The sequence below is a fragment of the Nansenia antarctica genome, assembly GCF_963989245.1.
Source record: "Nansenia antarctica genome assembly, chromosome: 19".
Lineage (NCBI taxonomy): Eukaryota > Metazoa > Chordata > Actinopteri > Argentiniformes > Microstomatidae > Nansenia > Nansenia antarctica.
In genome coordinates, this window is record NC_137692.1 from 8906098 (window position 1) to 8931097 (window position 25000).

Genomic DNA, 25000 nt, shown 5'->3' on the forward strand with positions numbered 1-25000 from the left:
CTCTAGGAAAAAAATGCTATCAGTGTGTTCATGCATGCTAAACATGTGTCAGTGAGGCTGTAACATACTTGAGGAAAATGACAATCCTCTTTTACCATGCAAAGGTAAGCGTCAAGTAAACAGAAAACAATTCATAGAGGGACTTTCAATGTAACCATTCATACAAGTAAAGACAAAACCTAGTGTGTATATTAGTATCACTACAATACTGTAAAGCCTCGCTGTAGAAAATGTGTCAACAATTCACATCTTTATAATTCTAACCGCACAAAGAATGGATCACACTAGGAAGCCTCTCTATAAAAGGACGTTTCCTGCCCTAAGTTCCCTCTCTTCTCTTCTCTTCTCTTCTCTCCTCTCCTCCCCTCTGTTCCCTTATAAGGCCTTTCCTGCTCTACTGGTCACATGTTCCCTATCTGACTGCTGGCAGAGGGAGTCCTTCCTTGTTAGGGGAGAGCCATCTGTATTCTGGGGGCAAAGAGTGACAACCCTGGCTGAGGGCAGCTCGAGCGGCAGGGTGAAGCGCACTTGTCGCCTGGGCGCAGGCCTGGGCTGCAGCTCCTTCAACCGTCAAACACAAAACACACAAAACACACACACACACACACACACACACACACACACACACTAGGTGGTGAAGGCTGGACACAGGAGAAACACACAGACAGACATGTACTCTCTGGAAATGAGACTAGAAGACAAACTGAGTGTTAGACATAGTGGAACATGTTTTAGGAAATTGAAATGTGCAGGGCTTAAAGTGGGAAAAAATCCTGTGCCTGAAACTTTTTCTTGGGGAGGGGGTCACATTTTGAGATATTGGGAGAGCGGGTACAGAAGACAGCTTCTTGTCTCAATGTTTAAATGCATTAATACTATTTTATAGTCAATACAAAATATATGTCTCAATGTTCAAATGCAGACAACTGTCAGGTCAGCAGTCTTCCCCATGATTGTGTAGCCTACAGAACTGGACTGAGGGACCATTTAAAGGCGTTTGCAGGTGTTTTTAGTTAATTAGCTGATTAGAGTGTGGCACCAGGGGTCTTCAATATTGAACCTTTTCACAATATTCTAATTTTCTGAGATACTAAATTTGGGGTTTTCATTAGTTGTCAGTAATAATCATCAAAATTAAAAGCAATAAACACTTGAAATATATCAGTCTATGTGGAATGAATGTATACATTATACAAGTTTCACTTTTTGAATGGAATTACTGAAATAAATCAACTTTTTGATGATATTCTAATTATATGACCAGCACCTGTATATGTAAAGGAAAAAACTATATTCAGGCACCAGATGACCATTCAAAATATAATGTAATATAATGCAATAGCAGGCTCTCAGGCATTCTGTACTTTCAAATATGTTGTGGGGAACATGGCGCGTTCCGACCTGCAGGGGGAGCCACAGGACGGTTGGTGAAGGGGATGGGGGCGTAATTGGCACCGGCTGATGCCAATTAGGTCCTCATCAAGGCGCCCTCTTAATGTGTTGCTTTGTTTTCCCCCGGGAGAAGAGTAGGACGCAGTGAGCGGAGAATCCAGGAAGCGGGGAGAAAGCAGCGCAGAGTCAGAAAAGGGAATCGTCGGAGAGCGCTGCAGGAGAGCCGCGACCGGAAGGGTCGGGCAGCCTCGCTCAGGGAACGTTCTCCCCTGAGCGAGGCTCAGCCAAACTGACTCTAATCCTGTGTGCTGTTAAAATAAACCCATTCTATAACCGCCGGAAAAGCCGAAAGCTAACTTATTTGCGAAACAGCGCCTCCGCCACCACGTCGGCGCAATGCCGCAATTGCAGTTAGAAATGTTTTTTTTTTGTTTTTTTGCTCAAAATTCCCCCGCGCCGGAAATCCGGCACCGTGCCGGAGAACTTTAAGCCCTGAATTTGTGTGTCAGGGGGAGACTGGTGGAGGTAGACATCAGAGGACGGGCTCATTGTCACACTCGATGCCATTTCTCGTTCCGTTTCTTGCATTCCAAACAGCCTAGTCCTCCCATTTCTCCCTCCGCCAGCCTCCACTGGTGTGTTTGGATAATAGTAATAATAATAATAATAATAATAATAATAATAATAATACATTAGACTTATATAGCGCTTTTCTAGACTCTCAAAGACGCTTTACAAACTGAAAAGATTGAGTAGTAATAATAAAAGAAACAAAAGGTAAATAGAAGAAAGTATAGGGGCCTAATGAAGGTAGTGCTGGGGACACCTGGGAAGAGGAGGGGGAGAAGGTTAGCTGGTGAAGGCGAGCTTGAAGAGGTGGGTTTTGAAGGCCTGTTTAAATGTTGGGAGGGTGTTGGCCTGTCTGATGTGGTTGGGGAGGGCGTTCCAGAGGGACGGGGCTGCGGCTGAAAAGGCCCCATCACCCCAGGTCCGGAGCTTGGTCCTGGTGGTCTTGAGGGTGGTTTGGTCGTCAGACCTGAGGTGTGAGATGCGTGTGAGGCAGCGTTATGTCAAACTCACCCGTAGAGCTGCGACAGCCGCCTTTCCTTCTTCGCTCTCCTCGTCCAGCTCGTCATCACTCCACTCCCACTCTCCATCCTCTGTTTTATGCAGCCGACCACTGGAGCCCGGCACCCGACGCACCTACACAACAACACACCCATCCACGGTATGGTGATTCAAGGCATTGAACCCCGTAAGGATAAAGTTCACGTTTGATTAGGTCGATAGCACGTGAGGTAGACAAGATTCCACCTTCGCTCTCTAACCTTTTTCGACCTCTCTGTTATTGTCGGCGCCCGCTGTAGTAACTTCTCCTGTAGAAACTCGTTGTTCTGCAAAAAAAACAAAAAAACAAAAACAAAACAACAGTAGTATGAAATCCAGAACTCAAACAAAATCCGTCAAACAAAAAAAGAAAAGTGTGTCATAAAATATCTGTATCGAAGGACACAATAATGGAGAGCATTGTTCATTTCTGATCCTGATTCAAACCAAGCTCCGGTTGATGACCAAACAAGATTCGCCCTCTGTTGGACTCATATGGTAACAACAACTGCCACATTTCCTGGCCAGGGTGCATGTACACCAAACCCAATAGGATTTGGCCCTCCAAACTGCTGAGAGAGCACTCCAGTTGTTCCCGTGGCCACTGTATCGGATTGCCGGAAGCTGCAGATAGGCTGCTTATCCCTGCCTTTGTTTAAGAGAGCAGCACTTGCCCAGTAATGAGAGGAATGCTGGACAGCTCTACATTCTACTCTACTGAACACATACAGCTCTACATTCTACTCTACTGAACACATACAGCTCTACATTCTACTCTACTGAACACATACAGCTCTACATTCTACTCTACTGAACACATACAGCTCTACATTCCTACATGAACACCTGAAAGGATCATTCACACAACACCAGGCTTCAGTATTAGTGGACAATTAGAAGAGCTATATAAGGCTAACACACGTAGACACTCACATGAACACACACACACACACACACACACACACACACACACACACACACACACACACACACACACACACACACACAGAGAGACAAGAGAAGTGGTGATTCAGGGATAGTCAGTCTTTGAGACAGAGTGAGCCCCCCTTCTCACCTTTGCTTTCTGGAAGAATTTATGCTTTAACAGCTCTGCAGACGTTGGCCTGAAAAACAGGAACATTTGAGAACACAGCCCTGAATGTATGACTCACGATTTAATGTCTCTCAAAAGGACAATGACTTGGCTAGTGAAGACAATTCCAAACTTATCCATTCAACACTGTAATACGCCAATTAAATGAATGAATGAACGTCTCATATGAAGCTGTTGACAGGAAAATGACTGGTCGTTTCGTGGTTTAGGTAGTCAGGATTTGAGGGGCCACCTTTTCTCTGGGTCCTTCTGTAGACACAGAGAGATCATCTTCCGGAAGGATTTGCCGTATTTCTTCACCATCTCCTTGTCTGTGATACCCGTCTCTAGTCCAGGGGGGTCGTTCTGCAGGGTCAGCATGAGCACCTACAGAAAGGAGGGACTTCATCAGGGAAAACAACTCATCACCCTCGCATACTATCACTACTCTATTCATACTATCACTACTCTATTCCACTCATAATGGCAACGAACGAAATGTGATCTTATCTCTGATATTTCTGTTGAGTAATTTGGATTTCTGTGATCCGGATGGGTGGAATGACAGCTTGACTAGTCCACTCTCACCTTCATGGGGGGGTATTTGTGGTAGGGAGCAGCACCGGTGGCCAGCTCGATGGCTGTGATCCCAAAGCTCCAGATGTCTGCTTTGAAGTCATAACCCCTAACCTGCAGAGACATAGAACCATCGTCAGCCACTATAATAATAATAATAATAATAATAATAATAATGATAATAATACATTAGACTTATATAGCACTTTTCTAGACACTCAAAGACGCTTTACAAACTGAAAAGATCGAGTAGTAATAATAAAAAGAAACAACAAATAAATAAAAGAAAGTATAGGGGTAATTAATAATAATAATAATAATAATTAATTAATTAATTAATAAATAATTATAATTATTATTTATTCAATTTATATAGCGCTTTTCCGAGGCTCAAAGACGCTGACAATATAGGATACACATGGGGAAACACAAAAACAACAAGTAACAACAACAAGTAACTAGGGCTGCAACGATTAGTCGACATAATCGACGACGTCGATCATAAAAACTCGTCGACGTGGAATTTTAGTGTCGACTAATCGTATAAAAAATAATAAATAAAAAAAACGGGATTTATTTTATTTTTTTTAGACGGGAGCCATGCAAGAATCAGCTGGGTAAGTTTTAGCTAACGTTGTTAGCCAACTGGCTAACGTTATATTGTTAGGGTCGTAATGTTTATGTTAGCTTTACTGTTACATGTTGGAAAACAACGTCTCATGGACAGGGCTGTACATGCTATGAGCGTTTGTGCTATTAATTTATTTGCCCTGTGGCACGCGTGTGACAGACAGAGGCGCTTGTATGTAACGTTACGTAGCAGGGGTTTTCCATGTTGAAGCCAGGAGAACGCGAGATGAAATGAAGTGAGGGGTGGTCACTATTAAAATACCAGGTAGTCATGGTGGATGATCATGAATGATGCTTGATAAGTGAATGCTATTTCAATTATGTTGAGTCCACCAGCGAGCTGTCTGTAAGATAAACAGCGCCAAGCGTAGCCTACTAACGTGAGCTGTCTGTAGTCTAGCCAGCAATGCTAGCTAGTCAATCAACTAGCTCTGTGAGCAGCTGTAGCTTGGCGTAACGTTAGGTTAGATAGCTAGTTAAGCCGGATTTATGCTTCTGCGTCGCCATTTACGCGCAGCGAAAAGCCACACGACTAATCGCGACTAACCGAAAAAATAATCGACAGATTAGTCGACTACAAAAATAATCGTTAGTTGCAGCCCTACAAGTAACATGGAACACAGAGTCAGCGAACGGGGAGGGGGGGGGGGGGTGGTGGTGTAGAGTCCGGTGTTGATGTTGCTGGGAGCCTCGATGGATGTAGCGGCGGCAGCGGAGAATGCCTGCCTTGGTGGCGGCGGTGGCAGCAGCAGCAGTGAGGCGATGGTTGTGGTTCAGTGAGTGTAGGTCAGTGGCAGCATAGGTGAGACGAGAGAAGGGCAGGGGGAGGTGGGGGGCAGGTGAGATGGCCGGGAGTCCAGGGCAAAACGACAGGCAGTGAACCAGAGCGACAGCGCGGTGCCGCCGTTGCCGTTGTCATCAGTATTGCCAGCCTGGGACCGAACCCGCGCGGCCGGCCAGCCTAGCCGTGCCATGCCAGCGACCAAATCCCGCAGCAGTGAGTGAAGGCTGGGAAGGACCGACACTCACCTGCGGAGATGGCAAAACCCGAACCGGGGAGGGAGTGATTACTAAATCTAAGTCTAGGTGTCTTTGTAGGACAATCTACTCTGTATACTGCAAGTATATCTAGATTTCGGGCGGAGAAGCGGCGAACAAGCAACGCCAGCGTCCTCTCTCAACCGGCATTTTTCTAGATAGATTTCTAGATCTATAGATCCGCTCTGCGCTTCAGAAGTGTCTTAGAGAATACTGTGGTGCCCAAGAAGGGGTGATGGAGTTCAAATAGACAAAGTTCCAAATTTGTATTAACATCTGAAACATTCACTTCAGATTGAAAGAGCGTATGTCCTTGAACACGATCACAGTGATACTCTGTCTGCGAGGCGCTCGGGAAACCAGACTGCACTTGTTTGATGGCAATGTTCAGCAGGGGGTTCAGCACATGACAAACTTCAGAGCCAACAGGCTCACAGCCGCAGAGGACGACCCCCTGCTGGCGGGAAAGCTGAACACCTTCTACGCCCGGTTCGACGAGGGGCGAACGGAGGTAACCACAACACAAACACCACTCTCTCCAGCTCTCAGCAGCCTCACCCTCACAGAGCATGAAGTGAGACGCGTGCTGAAGGCGGTGGACCCCAGGAAAGCCTCGGGGACGGATGGCGTCCTGGGACGGGTGCTGAGGGACTGCGCCGACCAGCTGGCCGGGGTTTTCACCAACATCTTCAACCAGTCCCTGTCCCAGGCCACCATCCCACCCTGCCTGAAAACCTCAACTATCATCCCAGTCCCGAAGAAAAGCACGGTGAGCTGCCTAAACGACTACCGCCCGGTGGCACTCACACCAATCATCATGAAGTGCTTCGAGAAACTAGTCCGGGCCCACATACTCACACGCCTCCCGCCCAACCTGGATCCATACCAGTTCGCCTACAGAGCCCACAGGTCCACAGAGGACGCCATCGCGACGACTCTCCACGCCACTCTATCCCACCTGGAGAGGGGAAACAGCTACGCGAGACTGCTCTTTGTGGACTTCAGCTCCGCCTTCAACACCATCCTTCCAGACAGGCTAGTGACCAAACTACTAGACCTGGGTCTATCACACTCTATATGTGCATGGATCAAGGACTTCCTGACCGACCGCCCCCAGAGGGTGCGGGTGGGCCCCCACACCTCCACAGCCCTCAGACTCAGCACTGGGTCCCCCCAGGGCTGCGTGCTAAGCCCCATCCTCTACAACCTTTACACCTACGACTTCACCCCCGTCCACCCCAGCAACTCCATCGTAAAGTTTGCAGACGACACCACCGTGGTGGGATGCATCTCGGGGGGGGACGAGGCGGCGTACAGGGATGAGGTAGAGCAACTGAGCAAGCTGTGCAAGGTTAACAACCTGCTGCTGAACAAGTCAAAGACCCAGGAAATCATCGTAGACTTCAGGAGGAAAAAGTCCGAGATCCAGCCCCTGCTCATCGACGGAGAGAGCGTGGAGAGAGTCTCAACCCTCCGATTCCTGGGGGTGCACATGCAGGATGACCTGACCTGGAAGGACAACACAAAAGCCACCATCAAGAAGGCACAACAGCGGCTATACATCCTGAGAGTCCTCAGGAAGGAACACAGCAAGCAGGAGATACTGGTGACCTTCTACCGCGGCGCAGTGGAGAGCATCCTCACCTACGGCATCTGCAACTGGTTCTCCAGCTGCACAACCGCGGAGAGAAATGCGCTACAGAGAGTCGTGAGAACAGCCCAGAAGATCACCGGCGCCCCCCTCCCCTCTCTGGAAGAGCTGTACAACACACGCTGGGCCCTATTATGCACTTCATAAGTCTTAAGCAATAAGACGAGGCGGTAGATCTAAACGTAAGACGTGGAGGCGTGGTCAAGGCCACTTTGCTATTATGCGTGCGGTAGTGGGCACCTAAAACCCGGCGCTAAGCAAAGAAATTAGTCATGGGTGTGTTTTGGGCGTCTTCTCAATCAACCCAATCAGCGTGCCAGGTGCCATTCCCTTTAAGAACCGGCCCCGCGGTGGTGTAGCGGTCTACGCACTGGCCGCTAGTGCATGCTGCCCACCGGGGCCGGGGTTCGTATCCCGGCTCGCCAGATCCAGATATGGCCGAGGCACACGGGAAGCGGCATATTGGCCGGCCGCTTCCGAGGGGGGTATAGGAGTATTTCTGGACTAGGATCCGTCGCGCAACACCGCCCCCTGGGTGCCGGAATAACGGTACTGGGCTCGAGGAGCCAGTCAGCCTAGTCTGCCTGGCGCCCTCCTCTGGGACTGCCGGCCACGGGGTCGTGCGGCGGATCATATGCAATAGGCAGGGGATAATTGGATGCTAAGTTGGGTTAAATTGGCTACCAAATTGGGTGAAAAAGGGATAAAATCTGGAAAAAAAAAAAAAAAAAACGGCTGCGTTGAGTCATTAGCGCTATGCTATTATGGAAGTCCTAAGAAGGAGGTCAGCGCGCTTCTCTGCCTCTCCCTTCTGAAATAAAGCATGTATACTGTGACTGTAATTGGCGTCTTGCCGTGGAGCCACGTGCGTGTTCATGTGGGCCCACATGCATGCGCAAACCGCGGAGGCGCGCTCGTGTTTCAAAACGTGCATGAAGTCTAAACTTAAGAACTTTTCAAACCACTTCTTAGCGCTAGGAGCAAAGTCAGATCGCATAATAGCATAGGCGCCTAGTGCACTTCATTAACATATGAACACTCCCACAATGAGTAATATATGCACGGGAGTATTACGTCTTATGTGTGGGCGCCTATCGACACCGGCATAATAGCAGTAGCGCGTATGAAGCGCATAATAAGGGTGGCGGTAGGTCTTAACCTGGCGGTGCGTCTTAATTAAGACTTAAGACGGCAAGTTAAGAAGTGCATAATAGGGCCCGCTGTCTCAGGAAGGCCTCCAAGATCTCCAGGGACCCAACCCACCCTGGGTACGAACACTTTACCCGACTGCCCTCGAAAAGGCGGTTCAGGACCATGGCCGCAAGGACAAACAGACTGAAGAACAGCTTCTACCACAGGACTGTCCAGGCCCTGAACACAGCAAAGACCTAGGTTCTGGGCCCTGGACAGTCTGGACGGATTGATGGCAGCTGCTGGACTGAAAAAAATCAGGTGTAGTGCACAAATATGTACATTTCAAGCCTGCAAACTGCGACACTTTAAATAAATGTGCAATAACACTATGTGCAATATGACAACCCTAGTCGTCTATCTGTACAGTATAGTATAGTGGATAGTGTACATAGCCTTTATTTATGTAAACCAGCTCCTTCCCTTCTTGTGTTTTTTTTTCTTTCCTAACACCAGGGGAGCCACCCCTCCTAAATTTCGTTGTTTGGTACCTGTACTGTAGCAATGACAATAAAGACCATTCATTCATTCATTCATTCATGTGCTCTTTGTGAAATAGTTGGATATTTCTCATGCCTTGGCCTTAATTTCAAACATTTCTTCATCTGAGAAAGCAGACATTTGTTCGATGAAAGTTGTGAGAATTCTGTTTGCGAAGTGCTTGAAATGTTTGCCAAATCTTTCTTTCAGCTAGCAAGGCGAGGCTAGAGCCCCAAAAAATGAGCTGTGTGTGTCTGTGCCATTTCCATGGTTACCATCTCATCAAATTAATCAAATCTGAACACAGACCTGCTCCATGACCTCTGGGGCCATCCAGCACGGCGTTCCGACAAATGTCTTCCGCACTTTATTCCGGGTGATGTCACCACCGGCGGCTAGGAAGGCACTGACGCCAAAGTCTGGAGGAGGAAAGGGAAAGACAATGAGTTTATAACCAGGGGACAGAGAGTGTGTGTGTGTGTGTCTAACCAGGGGACTGAGAGTGTCAGGGCTTAAAGTGGGAAAAAAATCCTGTGCCTGAAACTTTTTCTTGGGGAGGGGGGGTCACAGTTTTATGTAATCCAGCTCTTTTCCCTTTTTTATTTTACCCTTGGCCCTCGTGTTTTTAGTCTTTTTCCACGCACCAGGGGAGCCCCCCCTCCTAAATGTCGTTGTATGGTACCTGTACTGTAATGACAATAAAGACCATTCATTCATTCATTCATAATACTGTTTTATACTCAATACAAAATAAAATAATATATTTAGATGTCTTTAAAAGGCCAAACTGATTGCATCACTTATTAAGCCACTATCACTATAACAATACAGAATAAAATATATACATGTCTGATAGAACAAACTGATTACTTATTAAGCCACTATCACTTATATTCTCCTTCTTGGCACCACGTCCCATAAGGCTTCCCGTCACTACTCAGGGTTTTTCCTGGCTCAAAATGAGGCGGAGGTGGTACCAGTGGTGTTTGACATCGGGGGGGACCCATGAAGCAGGGCTGTCTGGGGGTCCTTAAACGAGCATCAAACACTTAATTTCTTGCATTCTGGTGAATTGATATGCACCAATTTGTGCCCTTTCTCCATCAATTTATGGTGGAAATGTCATTATATATGTAAAGGAAAAAACTATATTCAGGCACCAGATGACCATTCAAAATATAATGTAATATAATGCAATATAAGGCTCTCAGGCATTCTGTACTTATGTATTCTCCTTGAGCAGTCAACATCAACTATCAGCTGTTTCGCTAGCAAACACGAAAGCTAACTTATTTGTGAAACAGCGCCCCCGCCACCACGTCGGCGCAATGCCGCAATTGCAGAGTTACCGAGTGCAACGCTTGTAGAAAATACGACCGTCAGAGTTTTGTCGAGAGCTGGAGGCGGCTATGACGGAGGCGGCCGCCTCATAGTTCTCTATGCAGGAAAAACCCTGCTACTCTCCTCTATCCATGCCCAGCGCCATTTATTCCTTACTCCCCGTTCTAGTATAGCTGTGTCTTCGCCAGGTTTAAGAAACCTTACTAAACTCTTACTAAAGTTAGCGAGATAGCGGGCTGCTAAAAGCGAACGTCTCTACAAGCTAACATTCATTCAAACTTCTTAAGGCCCGCCCCAGTACTCTGCCTCCGATTGGCTAGAAGTCGTTGGTTGGCTTGAGCAATGTGATACCATTGGTAGGCGGAACTGTCTCTTTGCTGAAGATGACTCTTTAAATTACGATGTAAACAAATAGCATTTTTTTTTTTTTTTTTAATTGCTCAAAATTCCCCTGCGCCGGAAATCCGGCACCGTGCCGGAGAACTTTAAGCCCTGGAGTGTGTGAGGCAGCTAATTCCTCTCGTACTCGTTTGGCCCGTGACTGACAGACAGGTAAAGGTGTCATCACTGACAGACAGGTAAAGGTGTCATCACTAACAGACAGGTAAAGGTGTCAGCGCTTCGGCCCACATACCTGCGATCTGCACTGAGCCGTCCTCCCCAAGGAGAATGTTCCCAGCCTTCAGGTCCCTGCAGAGGAAGGACATCATTCACACGTTAGAGGTGACAGGACTGTGTTAGAGGTGATATGACTGTGTTAGAGGTGATATGACTGTGTTAGAGGTGATATGACTGTGTTAGAGGTGACAGGACTGTGTTAGAGGTGATATGACTGTGTTAGAGGTGATATGACTGTGTTAGAGGTGACAGGACTGTGTTAGAGGTGACAGGACTGTGTTAGAGGTGATATGACTGTGTTAGAAGTGACAGGACTGTGTTAGAGGTGATATGACTGTGTTAGAGGTGACAGGACTGTGTTAGAGGTGATATGACTGTGTTAGAGGTGATATGACTGTGTTAGAGGTGACATGACTGTGTTAGAGGTGACAGGACTGTGTTAGAGGTGATATGACTGTGTTAGAGGTGATATGACTGTGTTAGAGGTGATATGACTGTGTTAGAGGTGACAGGACTGTGTTAGAGGTGATATGACTGTGTTAGAGGTGATATGACTGTGTTAGAGGTGATATGACTGTGTTAGAGGTGACAGGACTGTGTTAGAGGTGATATGACTGTGTTAGAGGTGATATGACTGTGTTAGAGGTGACAGGACTGTGTTAGAAGTGATATGACTGTGTTAGAAGTGATATGACTGTGTTAGAGGTGATATGACTGTGTTAGAGGTGACATGACTGTGTTAGAGGTGACAGGACTGTGTTAGAGGTGATATGACTGTGTTAGAGGTGACATGACTGTGTTAGAGGTGATATGACTGTGTTAGAGGTGACATGACTGTGTTAGAGGTGATATGACTGTGTTAGAGGTGACATGACTGTGTTAGAGGTGATAGATATGACTGTGTTAGAGGTGACAGGACTGTGTTAGAGGTGATATGACTGTGTTAGAGGTGATATGACTGTGTTAGAGGTGACAGGACTGTGTTAGAGGTGATATGACTGTGTTAGAAGTGACAGGACTGTGTTAGAGGTGATATGACTGTGTTAGAGGTGACAGGACTGTGTTAGAGGTGATATGACTGTGTTAGAGGTGACAGGACTGTGTTAGAGGTGATATGACTGTGTTAGAGGTGATATGACTGTGTTAGAGGTGATATGACTGTGTTAGAGGTGACAGGACTGTGTTAGAGGTGATATGACTGTGTTAGAGGTGACAGGACTGTGTTAGAGGTGATATGACTGTGTTAGAGGTGACAGGACTGTGTTAGAGGTGATATGACTGTGTTAGAGGTGATATGACTGTGTTAGAGGTGATATGACTGTGTTAGAGGTGACAGGACTGTGTTAGAGGTGATATGACTGTGTTAGAGGTGACAGGACTGTGTTAGAGGTGATATGACTGTGTTAGAGGTGATATGACTGTGTTAGAGGTGATATGACTGTGTTAGAGGTGACATGACTGTGTTAGAGGTGATATGACTGTGTTAGAGGTGATATGACTGTTAGAGGTGACAGGACTGTGTTAGAGGTGATATGACTGTGTTAGAGGTGATATGACTGTGTTAGAGGTGACAGGACTGTGTTAGAAGTGATATGACTGTGTTAGAAGTGACAGGACTGTGTTAGAGGTGATATGACTGTGTTAGAGGTGATATGACTGTGTTAGAGGTGACAGGACTGTGTTAGAGGTGATATGACTGTGTTAGAGGTGACAGGACTGTGTTAGAGGTGACAGGACTGTGTTAGAGGTGATATGACTGTGTTAGAGGTGATATGACTGTGTTAGAGGTGACATGACTGTGTTAGAGGTGATATGACTGTGTTAGAGGTGATATGACTGTGTTAGAGGTGACAGGACTGTGTTAGAGGTGACAGGACTGTGTTAGAGGTGATATGACTGTGTTAGAGGTGACAGGACTGTGTTAGAGGTGATATGACTGTGTTAGAGGTGATATGACTGTGTTAGAGGTGACAAGACTGTTTTAGAGGTGACATGACTGTGTTAGAGGTGATATGACTGTGTTAGAGGTGATATGACTGTGTTAGAGGTGATATGACTGTGTTAGAGGTGATATGACTGTGTTAGAGGTGACAGGACTGTGTTAGAGGTGACAGGACTGTGTTAGAGGTGACATGACTGTGTTAGAGGTGATATGACTGTGTTAGAGGTGATATGACTGTGTTAAAGGTGACAGGACTGTGTTAGAGGTGACAGGACTGTGTTAGAGGTGATATGACTGTGTTAGAGGTGATATGACTGTGTTAGAGGTGACAGGACTGTGTTAGAGGTGATATGACTGTGTTAGAGGTGACAGGACTGTGTTAGAGGTGATATGACTGTGTTAGAGGTGATATGACTGTGTTAGAGGTGATATGACTGTGTTAGAGGTGATATGACTGTGTTAGAGGTGACAGGACTGTGTTAGAGGTAACAGGACTGTGTTAGAGGTGATATGACTGTGTTAGAGGTGACAGGACTGTGTTAGAGGTGATATGACTGTGTTAGAGGTGATATGAATGTGTTAGAGGTGACAGGACTGTGTTAGAGGTGATATGACTGTGTTAGAGGTGACAGGACTGTGTTAGAGGTGATATGACTGTGTTAGAGGTGATATGACTGTGTTAGAGGTGATATGACTGTGTTAGAGGTGATATGACTGTGTTAGAGGTGACAGGACTGTGTTAGAGGTAACAGGACTGTGTTAGAGGTGATTTGACTGTGTTAGAGGTGATATGACTGTGTTAGAGGTGACATGACTGTGTTAGAGGTGATATGACTGTGTTAGAGGTGATATGACTGTGTTAGAGGTGACATGACTGTGTTAGAGGTGACAGGACTGTGTTAGAGGTGATATGACTGTGTTAGAGGTGATATGACTGTGTTAGAGGTGACAGGACTGTGTTAGAGGTGATATGACTGTGTTAGAGGTGACAGGACTGTGTTAAAGGTGACAGGACTGTGTTAGAGGTGATATGACTGTGTTAGAGGTGATATGACTGTGTTAGAGGTGACAGGACTGTGTTAAGAGGATGATAGGACTGTGTTAGAGGTGACAGGACTGTGTTAGAGGTGACAGGACTGTGTTAGAGGTGATATGACTGTGTTAGAGGTGATATGACTGTGTTAGAGGTGACAGGACTGTGTTAAGAGGATGACAGGACTGTGTTAGAGGTGACATGACTGTGTTAGAAGTGATATGACTGTGTTAGAGGTGATATGACTGTGTTAGAGGTGATATGACAGGACTGTGTTAGAGGTGACAGGACTGTGTTAGAGGTGATATGACTGTGTTAGAGGTGACAGGACTGTGTTAGAGGTGACATGACTGTGTTAGAGGTGATATGACTGTGTTAGAGGTGACAGGACTGTGTTAGAGGTGACAGGACTGTGTTAGAGGTGATATGACTGTGTTAGAGGTGACAGGACTGTGTTAGAGGTGACAGGACTGTGTTAAAGGTGACAGGACTGTGTTAGAGGTGATATGACTGTGTTAGAGGTGATATGACTGTGTTAGAGGTGATATGACTGTGTTAGAGGTGATATGACTGTGTTAGAGGTGACAGGACTGTGTTAGAGGTGACAGGACTGTGTTAGAGGTGATATGACTGTGTTAGAGGTGATATGACTGTGTTAGAGGTGATATGACTGTGTTAGAGGTGACATGACTGTGTTAGAGGTGATATGACTGTGTTAGAGGTGATATGACTGTGTTAGAGGTGACAGGACTGTGTTAGAGGTGATATGACTGTGTTAGAGGTGACAGGACTGTGTTAGAGGTGATATGACTGTGTTAGAGGTGACAGGACTGTGTTAGAGGTGATATGACTGTGTTAGAGGTGATATGACTGTGTTAGAGGTGACAGGACTGTGTTAGAGGTGATATGACTGTGTTAGAGGTGACAGGACTGTGTTAGAGGTGACAGGACTGTGTTAAAGGTGACAGGACTGTGTTAGAGGTGATATGACTGTGTTAGAGGTGACAGGACTGTGTTAAGAGGATGATAGGACTGTGTTAGAGGTGACAGGACTGTGTTAGAGGTGACAGGACTGTGTTAGAGGTGACAGGACTGTGTTTGAGGTGATATGACTGTGTTAGAGGTGACAGGACTGTGTTAGAGGTGATATGACTGTGTTAGAGGTGATATGACTGTGTTAGAGGTGACAGATTGGCTGACAGACATGGTGGTGTCATGATTTATATCAAAGACCATTTTAACTGTCAACTAATAAACTGGTCTTTCGAACATGACTTAGAATGCATCGGTCTGAATGTACAGCTTTCTCGAGAAATGTCTTTTGTGTTCATTGTTGTTTATCGCCCACCTTCTGCTAGCAAGGATTTTTACATTACATTCAAAAAGCTACTTCAAGAGTGTGACTCAAAAACAGAAGTGATTGTACTTGGTGACCTGAATTGTAACTGGCTAGACAAGTCAATTAGGAAACCCCTTAAGCAGCTCACAGACGGTCTGGAGTTTAAACAACTTCTAGATGGCCCAACTAGAATAACTGCATCCTCCCAGACACAGATAGACCTGATCTTCAGCAACAAGCCTGAAAGAGTAGTCAAGACATATAATTTCATTACTGGTCTTTCTGATCATAACCTGACACTACTGTCCAGAAAATTGACTAAGAATCGTTTTAAACATCCATTTAATCCAGTTGAGCAATTAAGGATCCCCCACAAGGAAATGGATAACTTTGAAAGAGCAGTACAACAGATTGGTTGGAATAACATCCTCACTGGGAACAGCGTAGAGGTAGACTCCAAGACACTAGCAATCAAACTACAAAGTCTAGTCAACACATTTACTCAAAAAGTGAAAGGAAAGAAAAAAAACAACTCCCTTCCCTGGTTCAACACCGAGATAGTTAACCTGATAAAAGAAAGAGACTTTGCTTTGAAGAGAGCTTTGGAGAATAAGCCACAGCTAGTCAGTGACAGGCATAGGTTTACCTCCCTCCGGAACAAGGTTACCAAAATGATCAGAAAGGCTAAAGCTAATTTCTTCATTACTATCATCAAAGAGGCAAAGGGAAACACCAAACGGATCTGGGAACAAATCCAAAATGTCATGGGAACCAACCACAGGCCTAGGAAACAGATACAGCTGAAACTGAATGACAACTTAACACAAGATCCAGCCCAAATAGCTGTAGCTTTTAACACATATTTCATTGACTCTGTAAAAGAGATCGCACAGAATTTTCCTCAAATAACCAACAATAATGTTGAACTTGATGAAACCAAGCCCTCTTTCAGCATTCAGCCCATCTCGGCACACAAAACCCAAGTCATCATTTCATCTCTCAAACTCTCAACAGCGAAGGATATCTATGGAATGGACACGACAATGCTGAAATCTCTGAAAGAACACCTAGTCCACCCCATTACACAAATTATCAACCAATCAATACTTGAGGAAACAGTCCCTAGTACCTGGAAAACAGCTATTGTTTCTCCCATCTTCAAGTCAGGTGACCCCCAGGATGTTGGTAACTATAGGCCAATCAGTATTTTACCCATTATCTCCAAGGTCACTGAGAAGTGGGTTACAGAGCAGCTCGTTCACTTTTTAAGCAATAGCCCATTTCCCCTTCATCCAATGCAGTTTGGCTTTAGGACCCTACACTCTACAGAAACGGCCAACTGCTACTTCCTAGAAAAGGTCAAAGGTATGGTTGATAGAGGAGGTGTTGTAGGTGCTGTGTTTTTAGATCTCCGCAAAGCCTTCGACACAGTCAATCACCAGGTCCTTATCACCAAGCTGTCTGCCTTTAACTTCTTGCCATCAGCCCTTAAATGGTTGGACTCATATCTCAGTGACAGAAATCAGCTAGTCCAGATAAACAATCAGCGCTCACCTACCATCATGTCTTGCACCGGGGTACCACAAGGCTCCATACTTGGCCCACTCTTGTTTAGCCTATATATCAACGACCTACCATCTGTCTGCCCAGAAGTGCATGTACAAATGTATGCTGATGACACTGTTTTGTATGTGCATGACAAGAACAAACACCTGGCAGCTGCCAAACTTAGCTCTGCTATGGAAAAGGTCACTAAATGGCTCAACAGCTCTTGCCTCCAGCTCAATGTTAATAAAACTGTAGGAATGTTCTTCTCCAAACAACACAATATGACCACGGCAAACATAACCATTTCAGGGCAAAACATTAGTATAGTTCCGTCGTTCAAATATTTAGGGATCATCATTGATTCAAACCTGACTTTCAAAGAGCACATCAAGAAAGTGTCTGGTAGGGTGAAGTTTGGCCTGGCAAACTTCAGGTACATCAGAAGCTCACTGACCATGAGTGCTGCCAGACTATACATGGACGCATCAATTATGTCGCACCTCACATATTGTTTGACAAGCTGGGGCCATGCATACAGCACTTCCCTAAAGCCATTAGCCACCCTATACAAGCGGACCCTTAAGGTCATGGACCAGAAGCCAAACAGCACACACTACTGTACCATCCTAGACAAATGTAAATACCTTAGCTGGGAAGACACCATCAAATACAAAAACATCTGTCTCATCCATAAAATTCTGCATAACAAAGCTCCTCCCCCGCTTAACTCTTTCATAAACCAGCGTGACCACAGCTTACGGCCCACCAGAAGCACCTCTCGTGGCGACCTTATAGTTCCATTCAGGAAAAGCACCTTCAGTAAGCAATCCTTCTCAGTGATAGCAATAGAAAACTGGAACTCACTACCCAACCAACTCAAAGACATACATACTTACTCCACCTTCACAACACACATGAAAGCCTGGCTGACACAGAACTATACTTGTCCTCATTAATCCCTCTCTGTGCTGCCTCCCCATAATGCCTTTTTTTGTATGTTTTGTTTTGTTTAATGTTTAACTGTTTAACTGTTTGTAAGTGCTTAATGTTGTGTGGCCTGTAATTGTCCTGTGGCTTCTATGTGCTTGAAATGTCGCTGCCCCCATAAGTGTGTATGTGGTGTTTGTTGTAGCCCCTTCAATCACCTCAGCTTGCTTACGTGTGTTTTTTGTCAAGTGTGATGTTGGGGTACCTTGTCTCAGCCACGTGTTCTTAGAATTTTAAAATGTTTTATTTTAACTAATGACGTTACTTTTCAGGATGCCATGTTGCAACTGGCCGGGGACTTCAGCTGAAAATTAGCCGACTAGGCTAACGCTGCCTTTTTTACTATATTTTATATGGTTCATGTATTAGGATTGTCCTCGATATAATAAACTAATAAACTAAACTAAACTAACTAAACTAAACAGGACTGTGTTAGAGGTGACAGGACTGTGTTAAAGGTGACAGGACTGTGTTAGAGGTGACAGGACTGTGTTAGAGGTGATATGACTGTGTTAGAGGTGATATGACTGTGTTAGAGGTGATATGACTGTGTTAGAGGTGACAGGACTGTGTTAGAGGTGACAGGACTGTGTTAGAGGTGATATGACTGTGTTAGAGGTGACAGGACTGTGTTAGAGGTGATATGACTGTGTTAGAGGTGACATGACTGTGTTAGAGGTGATATGACTGTGTTAGAGGTGATATGACTGTGTTAGAGGTGACAGGACTGTGTTAGAGGTGACAGGACTGTGTTAGAGGTGACATGACTGTGTTAGAGGTGACAGGACTGTGTTAGAGGTGATATGACTGTGTTAGAGGTGATATGACTGTGTTAGAGGTGATATGACTGTGTTAGAGGTGACATGACTGTGTTAGAGGTGATATGACTGTGTTAGAGGTGATATGACTGTGTTAGAGGTGACAGGACTGTGTTAGAGGTGATATGACTGTGTTAGAGGTGATATGACTGTGTTAGAGGTGATATGACTGTGTTAGAGGTGATATGACTGTGTTAGAGGTGACAGGACTGTGTTAGAGGTGACAGGACTGTGTTAGAGGTGACAGGACTGTGTTAGAGGTGATATGACTGTGTTAGAGGTGATATGACTGTGTTAGAGGTGACAGGACTGTGTTAGAGGTGATATGACTGTGTTAGAGGTGATATGACTGTGTTAGAGGTGATATGACTGTGTTAGAGGTGATATGACTGTGTTAGAGGTGACAGGACTGTGTTAGAGGTGATATGACTGTGTTAGAGGTGACAGGACTGTGTTAGAGGTGATATGACTGTGTTAGAGGTGACATGACTGTGTTAGAGGTGATATGACTGTGTTAGAGGTGATATGACTGTGTTAGAGGTGACAGGACTGTGTTAGAGGTGATATGACTGTGTTAGAGGTGATATGACTGTGTTAGAGGTGACATGACTGTGTTAGAGGTGACAGGACTGTGTTAGGGGTGATATGACTGTGTTAGAGGTGATATGACTGTGTTAGGGGTGATATGACTGTGTTAGAGGTGATATGACTGTGTTAGAGGTGAGAGGACTGTGTTAGAGGTGACAGGACTGTGTTAGAGGTGATATGACTGTGTTAGAGGTGATATGACTGTGTTAGAGGTGACAGGACTGTGTTAGAGGTGATATGACTGTGTTAGAGGTGATATGACTGTGTTAGAGGTGATATGACTGTGTTAGAGGTGACAGGACTGTGTTAGAGGTGATATGACTGTGTTAGAGGTGACAGGACTGTGTTAGACGTGATATGACTGTGTTAGAGGTGACATGACTGTGTTAGAGGTGATATGACTGTGTTAGAGGTGATATGACTGTGTTAGAGGTGACAGGACTGTGTTAGGGGTGATATGACTGTGTTAGAGGTGACAGGACTGTGTTAGAGGTGATAGGACTGTGTTAGAGGTGACATGACTGTGTTAGAGGTGATATGACTGTGTTAGAGGTGACAGGACTGTGTTAGAGGTGACAGGACTGTGTTAGAGGTGATATGACTGTGTTGGAGGTGACAGGACTGTGTTAGAGGTGATATGACTGTGTTAGAGGTGACATGACTGTGTTAGAGGTGACAGGACTGTGTTAGAGGTGACAGGACTGTGTTAGAGGTGATATGACTGTGTTAGAGGTGACAGGACTGTGTTAGAGGTGATATGACTGTGTTAGAGGTGATATGACTGTGTTAGAGGTGACAGGACTGTGTTAGAGGTGATATGACTGTGTTAGAGGTGACAGGACTGTGTTAGAGGTGATATGACTGTGTTAGAGGTGATATGACTGTGTTAGAGGTGATATGACTGTGTTAGAGGTGACAGGACTGTGTTAGAGGTGATATGACTGTGTTAGAGGTGATATGACTGTGTTAGAGGTGACAGGACTGTGTTAGAAGTGATATGACTGTGTTAGAGGTGACAGGACTGTGTTAGAGGTGATATGACTGTGTTAGAGGTGATATGACTGTGTTAGAGGTGATATGACTGTGTTAGAGGTGACAGGACTGTGTTAGAGGTGATATGACTGTGTTAGAGGTGACAGGACTGTGTTAGAGGTGATAGGACTGTGTTAGAGGTGATATGACTGTGTTAGAGGTGATATGACTGTGTTAGAGGTGATATGACTGTGTTAGAGGTGATATGACAGGACTGTGTTAGAGGTGACAGGACTGTGTTAGAGGTGATATGACTGTGTTAGAGGTGACAGGACTGTGTTAGAGGTGACATGACTGTGTTAGAGGTGATATGACTGTGTTAGAGGTGACAGGACTGTGTTAGAGGTGACAGGACTGTGTTAGAGGTGATATGACTGTGTTAGAGGTGACAGGACTGTGTTAGAGGTGACAGGACTGTGTTAAAGGTGACAGGACTGTGTTAGAGGTGATATGACTGTGTTAGAGGTGATATGACTGTGTTAGAGGTGATATGACTGTGTTAGAGGTGATATGACTGTGTTAGAGGTGATATGACTGTGTTAGAGGTGACAGGACTGTGTTAGAGGTGACAGGACTGTGTTAGAGGTGATATGACTGTGTTAGAGGTGATATGACTGTGTTAGAGGTGATATGACTGTGTTAGAGGTGACATGACTGTGTTAGAGGTGATATGACTGTGTTAGAGGTGATATGACTGTGTTAGAGGTGACAGGACTGTGTTAGAGGTGACAGGACTGTGTTAGAGGTGATATGACTGTGTTAGAGGTGATATGACTGTGTTAGAGGTGATATGACTGTGTTAGAGGTGATATGACTGTGTTAGAGGTGACAGGACTGTGTTAGAGGTGATATGACTGTGTTAGAGGTGATATGACTGTGTTAGAGGTGACAGGACTGTGTTAGAGGTGATATGACTGTGTTAGAGGTGACAGGACTGTGTTAGAGGTGATATGACTGTGTTAGAGGTGATATGACTGTGTTAGAGGTGACAGGACTGTGTTAGAGGTGATATGACTGTGTTAGAGGTGACAAGACTGTGTTAGAGGTGACATGACTGTGTTAGAGGTGATATGACTGTGTTAGAGGTGATATGACTGTGTTAGAGGTGATATGACTGTGTTAGAGGTGACAGGACTGTGTTAGAGGTGACAGGACTGTGTTAAAGGTGACAGGACTGTGTTAGAGGTGATATGACTGTGTTAGAGGTGACAGGACTGTGTTAAGAGGATGATAGGACTGTGTTAGAGGTGACAGGACTGTGTTAGAGGTGACAGGACTGTGTTAGAGGTGACAGGACTGTGTTTGAGGTGATATGACTGTGTTAGAGGTGACAGGACTGTGTTAGAGGTGATATGACTGTGTTAGAGGTGATATGACTGTGTTAGAGGTGATATGACTGTGTTAGAGGTGACAGGACTGTGTTAGAGGTGACAGGACTGTGTTAAAGGTGACAGGACTGTGTTAGAGGTGACAGGACTGTGTTAGAGGTGATATGACTGTGTTAGAGGTGATATGACTGTGTTAGAGGTGATATGACTGTGTTAGAGGTGATATGACTGTGTTAGAGGTGACAGGACTGTGTTAGAGGTGACAGGACTGTGTTAGAGGTGATATGACTGTGTTAGAGGTGACAGGACTGTGTTAGAGGTGATATGACTGTGTTAGAGGTGACATGACTGTGTTAGAGGTGATATGACTGTGTTAGAGGTGATATGACTGTGTTAGAGGTGACAGGACTGTGTTAGAGGTGACAGGACTGTTTTAGAGGTGACATGACTGTGTTAGAGGTGACAGGACTGTGTTAGAGGTGATATGACTGTGTTAGAGGTGATATGACTGTGTTAGAGGTGATATGACTGTGTTAGAGGTGACATGACTGTGTTAGAGGTGATATGACTGTGTTAGAGGTGATATGACTGTGTTAGAGGTGACAGGACTGTGTTAGAGGTGATATGACTGTGTTAGAGGTGATATGACTGTGTTAGAGGTGATATGACTGTGTTAGAGGTGACAGGACTGTGTTAGAGGTGACAGGACTGTGTTAGAGGTGACAGGACTGTGTTAGAGGTGATATGACTGTGTTAGAGGTGATATGACTGTGTTAGAGGTGATATGACTGTGTTAGAGGTGACAGGACTGTGTTAGAGGTGATATGACTGTGTTAGAGGTGATATGACTGTGTTAGAGGTGATATGACTGTGTTAGAGGTGATATGACTGTGTTAGAGGTGACAGGACTGTGTTAGAGGTGATATGACTGTGTTAGAGGTGATATGACTGTGTTAGAGGTGATATGACTGTGTTAGAGGTGATATGACTGTGTTAGAGGTGACAGGACTGTGTTAGAGGTGATATGACTGTGTTAGAGGTGACAGGACTGTGTTAGAGGTGATATGACTGTGTTAGAGGTGATATGACTGTGTTAGAGGTGATATGACTGTGTTAGAGGTGACAGGACTGTGTTAGGGGTGATATGACTGTGTTAGAGGTGATATGACTGTGTTAGGGGTGATATGACTGTGTTAGAGGTGATATGACTGTGTTAGAGGTGAGAGGACTGTGTTAGAGGTGACAGGACTGTGTTAGAGGTGATATGACTGTGTTAGAGGTGATATGACTGTGTTAGAGGTGACAGGACTGTGTTAGAGGTGATATGACTGTGTTAGAGGTGATATGACTGTGTTAGAGGTGATATGACTGTGTTAGAGGTGACAGGACTGTGTTAGAGGTGATATGACTGTGTTAGAGGTGACAGGACTGTGTTAGACGTGATATGACTGTGTTAGAGGTGACATGACTGTGTTAGAGGTGATATGACTGTGTTAGAGGTGACAGGACTGTGTTAGGGGTGATATGACTGTGTTAGAGGTGACAGGACTGTGTTAGAGGTGATAGGACTGTGTTAGAGGTGACATGACTGTGTTAGAGGTGATATGACTGTGTTAGAGGTGACAGGACTGTGTTAGAGGTGACAGGACTGTGTTAGAGGTGATATGACTGTGTTAGAGGTGACAGGACTGTGTTAGAGGTGATATGACTGTGTTAGAGGTGACATGACTGTGTTAGAGGTGACAGGACTGTGTTAGAGGTGACAGGACTGTGTTAGAGGTGATATGACTGTGTTAGAGGTGACAGGACTGTGTTAGAGGTGATATGACTGTGTTAGAGGTGATATGACTGTGTTAGAGGTGACAGGACTGTGTTAGAGGTGATATGACTGTGTTAGAGGTGACAGGACTGTGTTAGAGGTGATATGACTGTGTTAGAGGTGATATGACTGTGTTAGAGGTGATATGACTGTGTTAGAGGTGACAGGACTGTGTTAGAGGTGATATGACTGTGTTAGAGGTGATATGACTGTGTTAGAGGTGACAGGATTGTGTTAGAAGTGATATGACTGTGTTAGAGGTGACAGGACTGTGTTAGAGGTGATATGACTGTGTTAGAGGTGATATGACTGTGTTAGAGGTGATATGACTGTGTTAGAGGTGACAGGACTGTGTTAGAGGTGATATGACTGTGTTAGAGGTGACAGGACTGTGTTAGAGGTGATAGGACTGTGTTAGAGGTGATATGACTGTGTTAGAGGTGATATGACTGTGTTAGAGGTGATATGACTGTGTTAGAGGTGATATGACTGTGTTAGAGGTGACAGGACTGTGTTAGAGGTGATATGACTGTGTTAGAGGTGATATGACTGTGTTAGAGGTGATATGACTGTGTTAGAGGTGACAGGACTGTGTTAGAGGTGATATGACTGTGTTAGAGGTGATATGACTGTGTTAGAGGTGACAGGACTGTGTTAAGAGGATGATAGGACTGTTTTAGGGAGAGCAGCAGAGAAGAACTTTCCTAGCTTTGCGCAAGCCCACGTGACATTACCTCTTAGGCAAACTTGTTAAACAGTAAACACATAATAACTTCCAAAGATGATATGGTTGGCTTCCACATCCATTTTAGGCGAGAGAGGCCTAAGATGTAAATGCTTTTAGCCAGAATCAGGACAACAAAGAGAGCCAAGTGCAAGGTCACTATAGATTCCTAGACTCCTAGGTCATGTTTTTTTCCAGGAGATGCAGAGTCATTGTTATTATACCGGAGAGCTCCGAAGCTTCCACCCATCAGGCACACGTTGCTTTACTCGCGCTGTGTGCAGTCTCCAGTTAATTTGCTCATCCCCGCTGAGACTCCCCCAGGGGTGATAAAGGCATCCTGCGGGGACCACGTTCTGCCTGCCTGTCTGCACACAGTGACAACCAACACTCTGCCACCTTATTGGCCAGACAAATGGGGAGTTGTCATGGCGACAGACATGCCACCCAAAAGAAAGACTGCAAGGGTCAATTAAGAGATGAGCAGTGTTGCCACAGTTACTTTGAAAAAGTATTCTGATTACTGATTACTGATTACTCCTTTAAAAAGTAATCTAGTTACTTTACTGATTACTTGATTTTAAAAGTAACTAAGTTAGATTACTAGTAGGGATGCACCGAAATGAAAATTCTTGGCCGAGGCCGAAGCCGAATTTAAGGAAACACTTGGCCGAATACCGAATACCGAATGTGTATCGGCAGTTTTTAATTTTATCATTGCATAA

At 45.1% G+C, this 25000-nt stretch overlaps 1 protein-coding gene across 1 annotated transcript in view; it reads right to left on the reverse strand.

Moving 5' to 3' along the window:
* Nucleotides 1-25000, reverse strand: part of LOC308174189 (serine/threonine-protein kinase OSR1-like) — a gene marked incomplete at its 5' end in the record, with an annotated part of 120989 nt that overhangs the window by 4680 nt on the left and 91309 nt on the right. The window contains 8 exons of the mRNA XM_080549271.1: nucleotides 490-561; nucleotides 2473-2595; nucleotides 2721-2786; nucleotides 3575-3623; nucleotides 3846-3979; nucleotides 4181-4282; nucleotides 9468-9577; nucleotides 11134-11189. Coding sequence (XP_080405397.1) covers nucleotides 490-561; nucleotides 2473-2595; nucleotides 2721-2786; nucleotides 3575-3623; nucleotides 3846-3979; nucleotides 4181-4282; nucleotides 9468-9577; nucleotides 11134-11189 — 712 coding nt within the window. The remainder of the gene's footprint in view (nucleotides 1-489; nucleotides 562-2472; nucleotides 2596-2720; nucleotides 2787-3574; nucleotides 3624-3845; nucleotides 3980-4180; nucleotides 4283-9467; nucleotides 9578-11133; nucleotides 11190-25000) is intronic.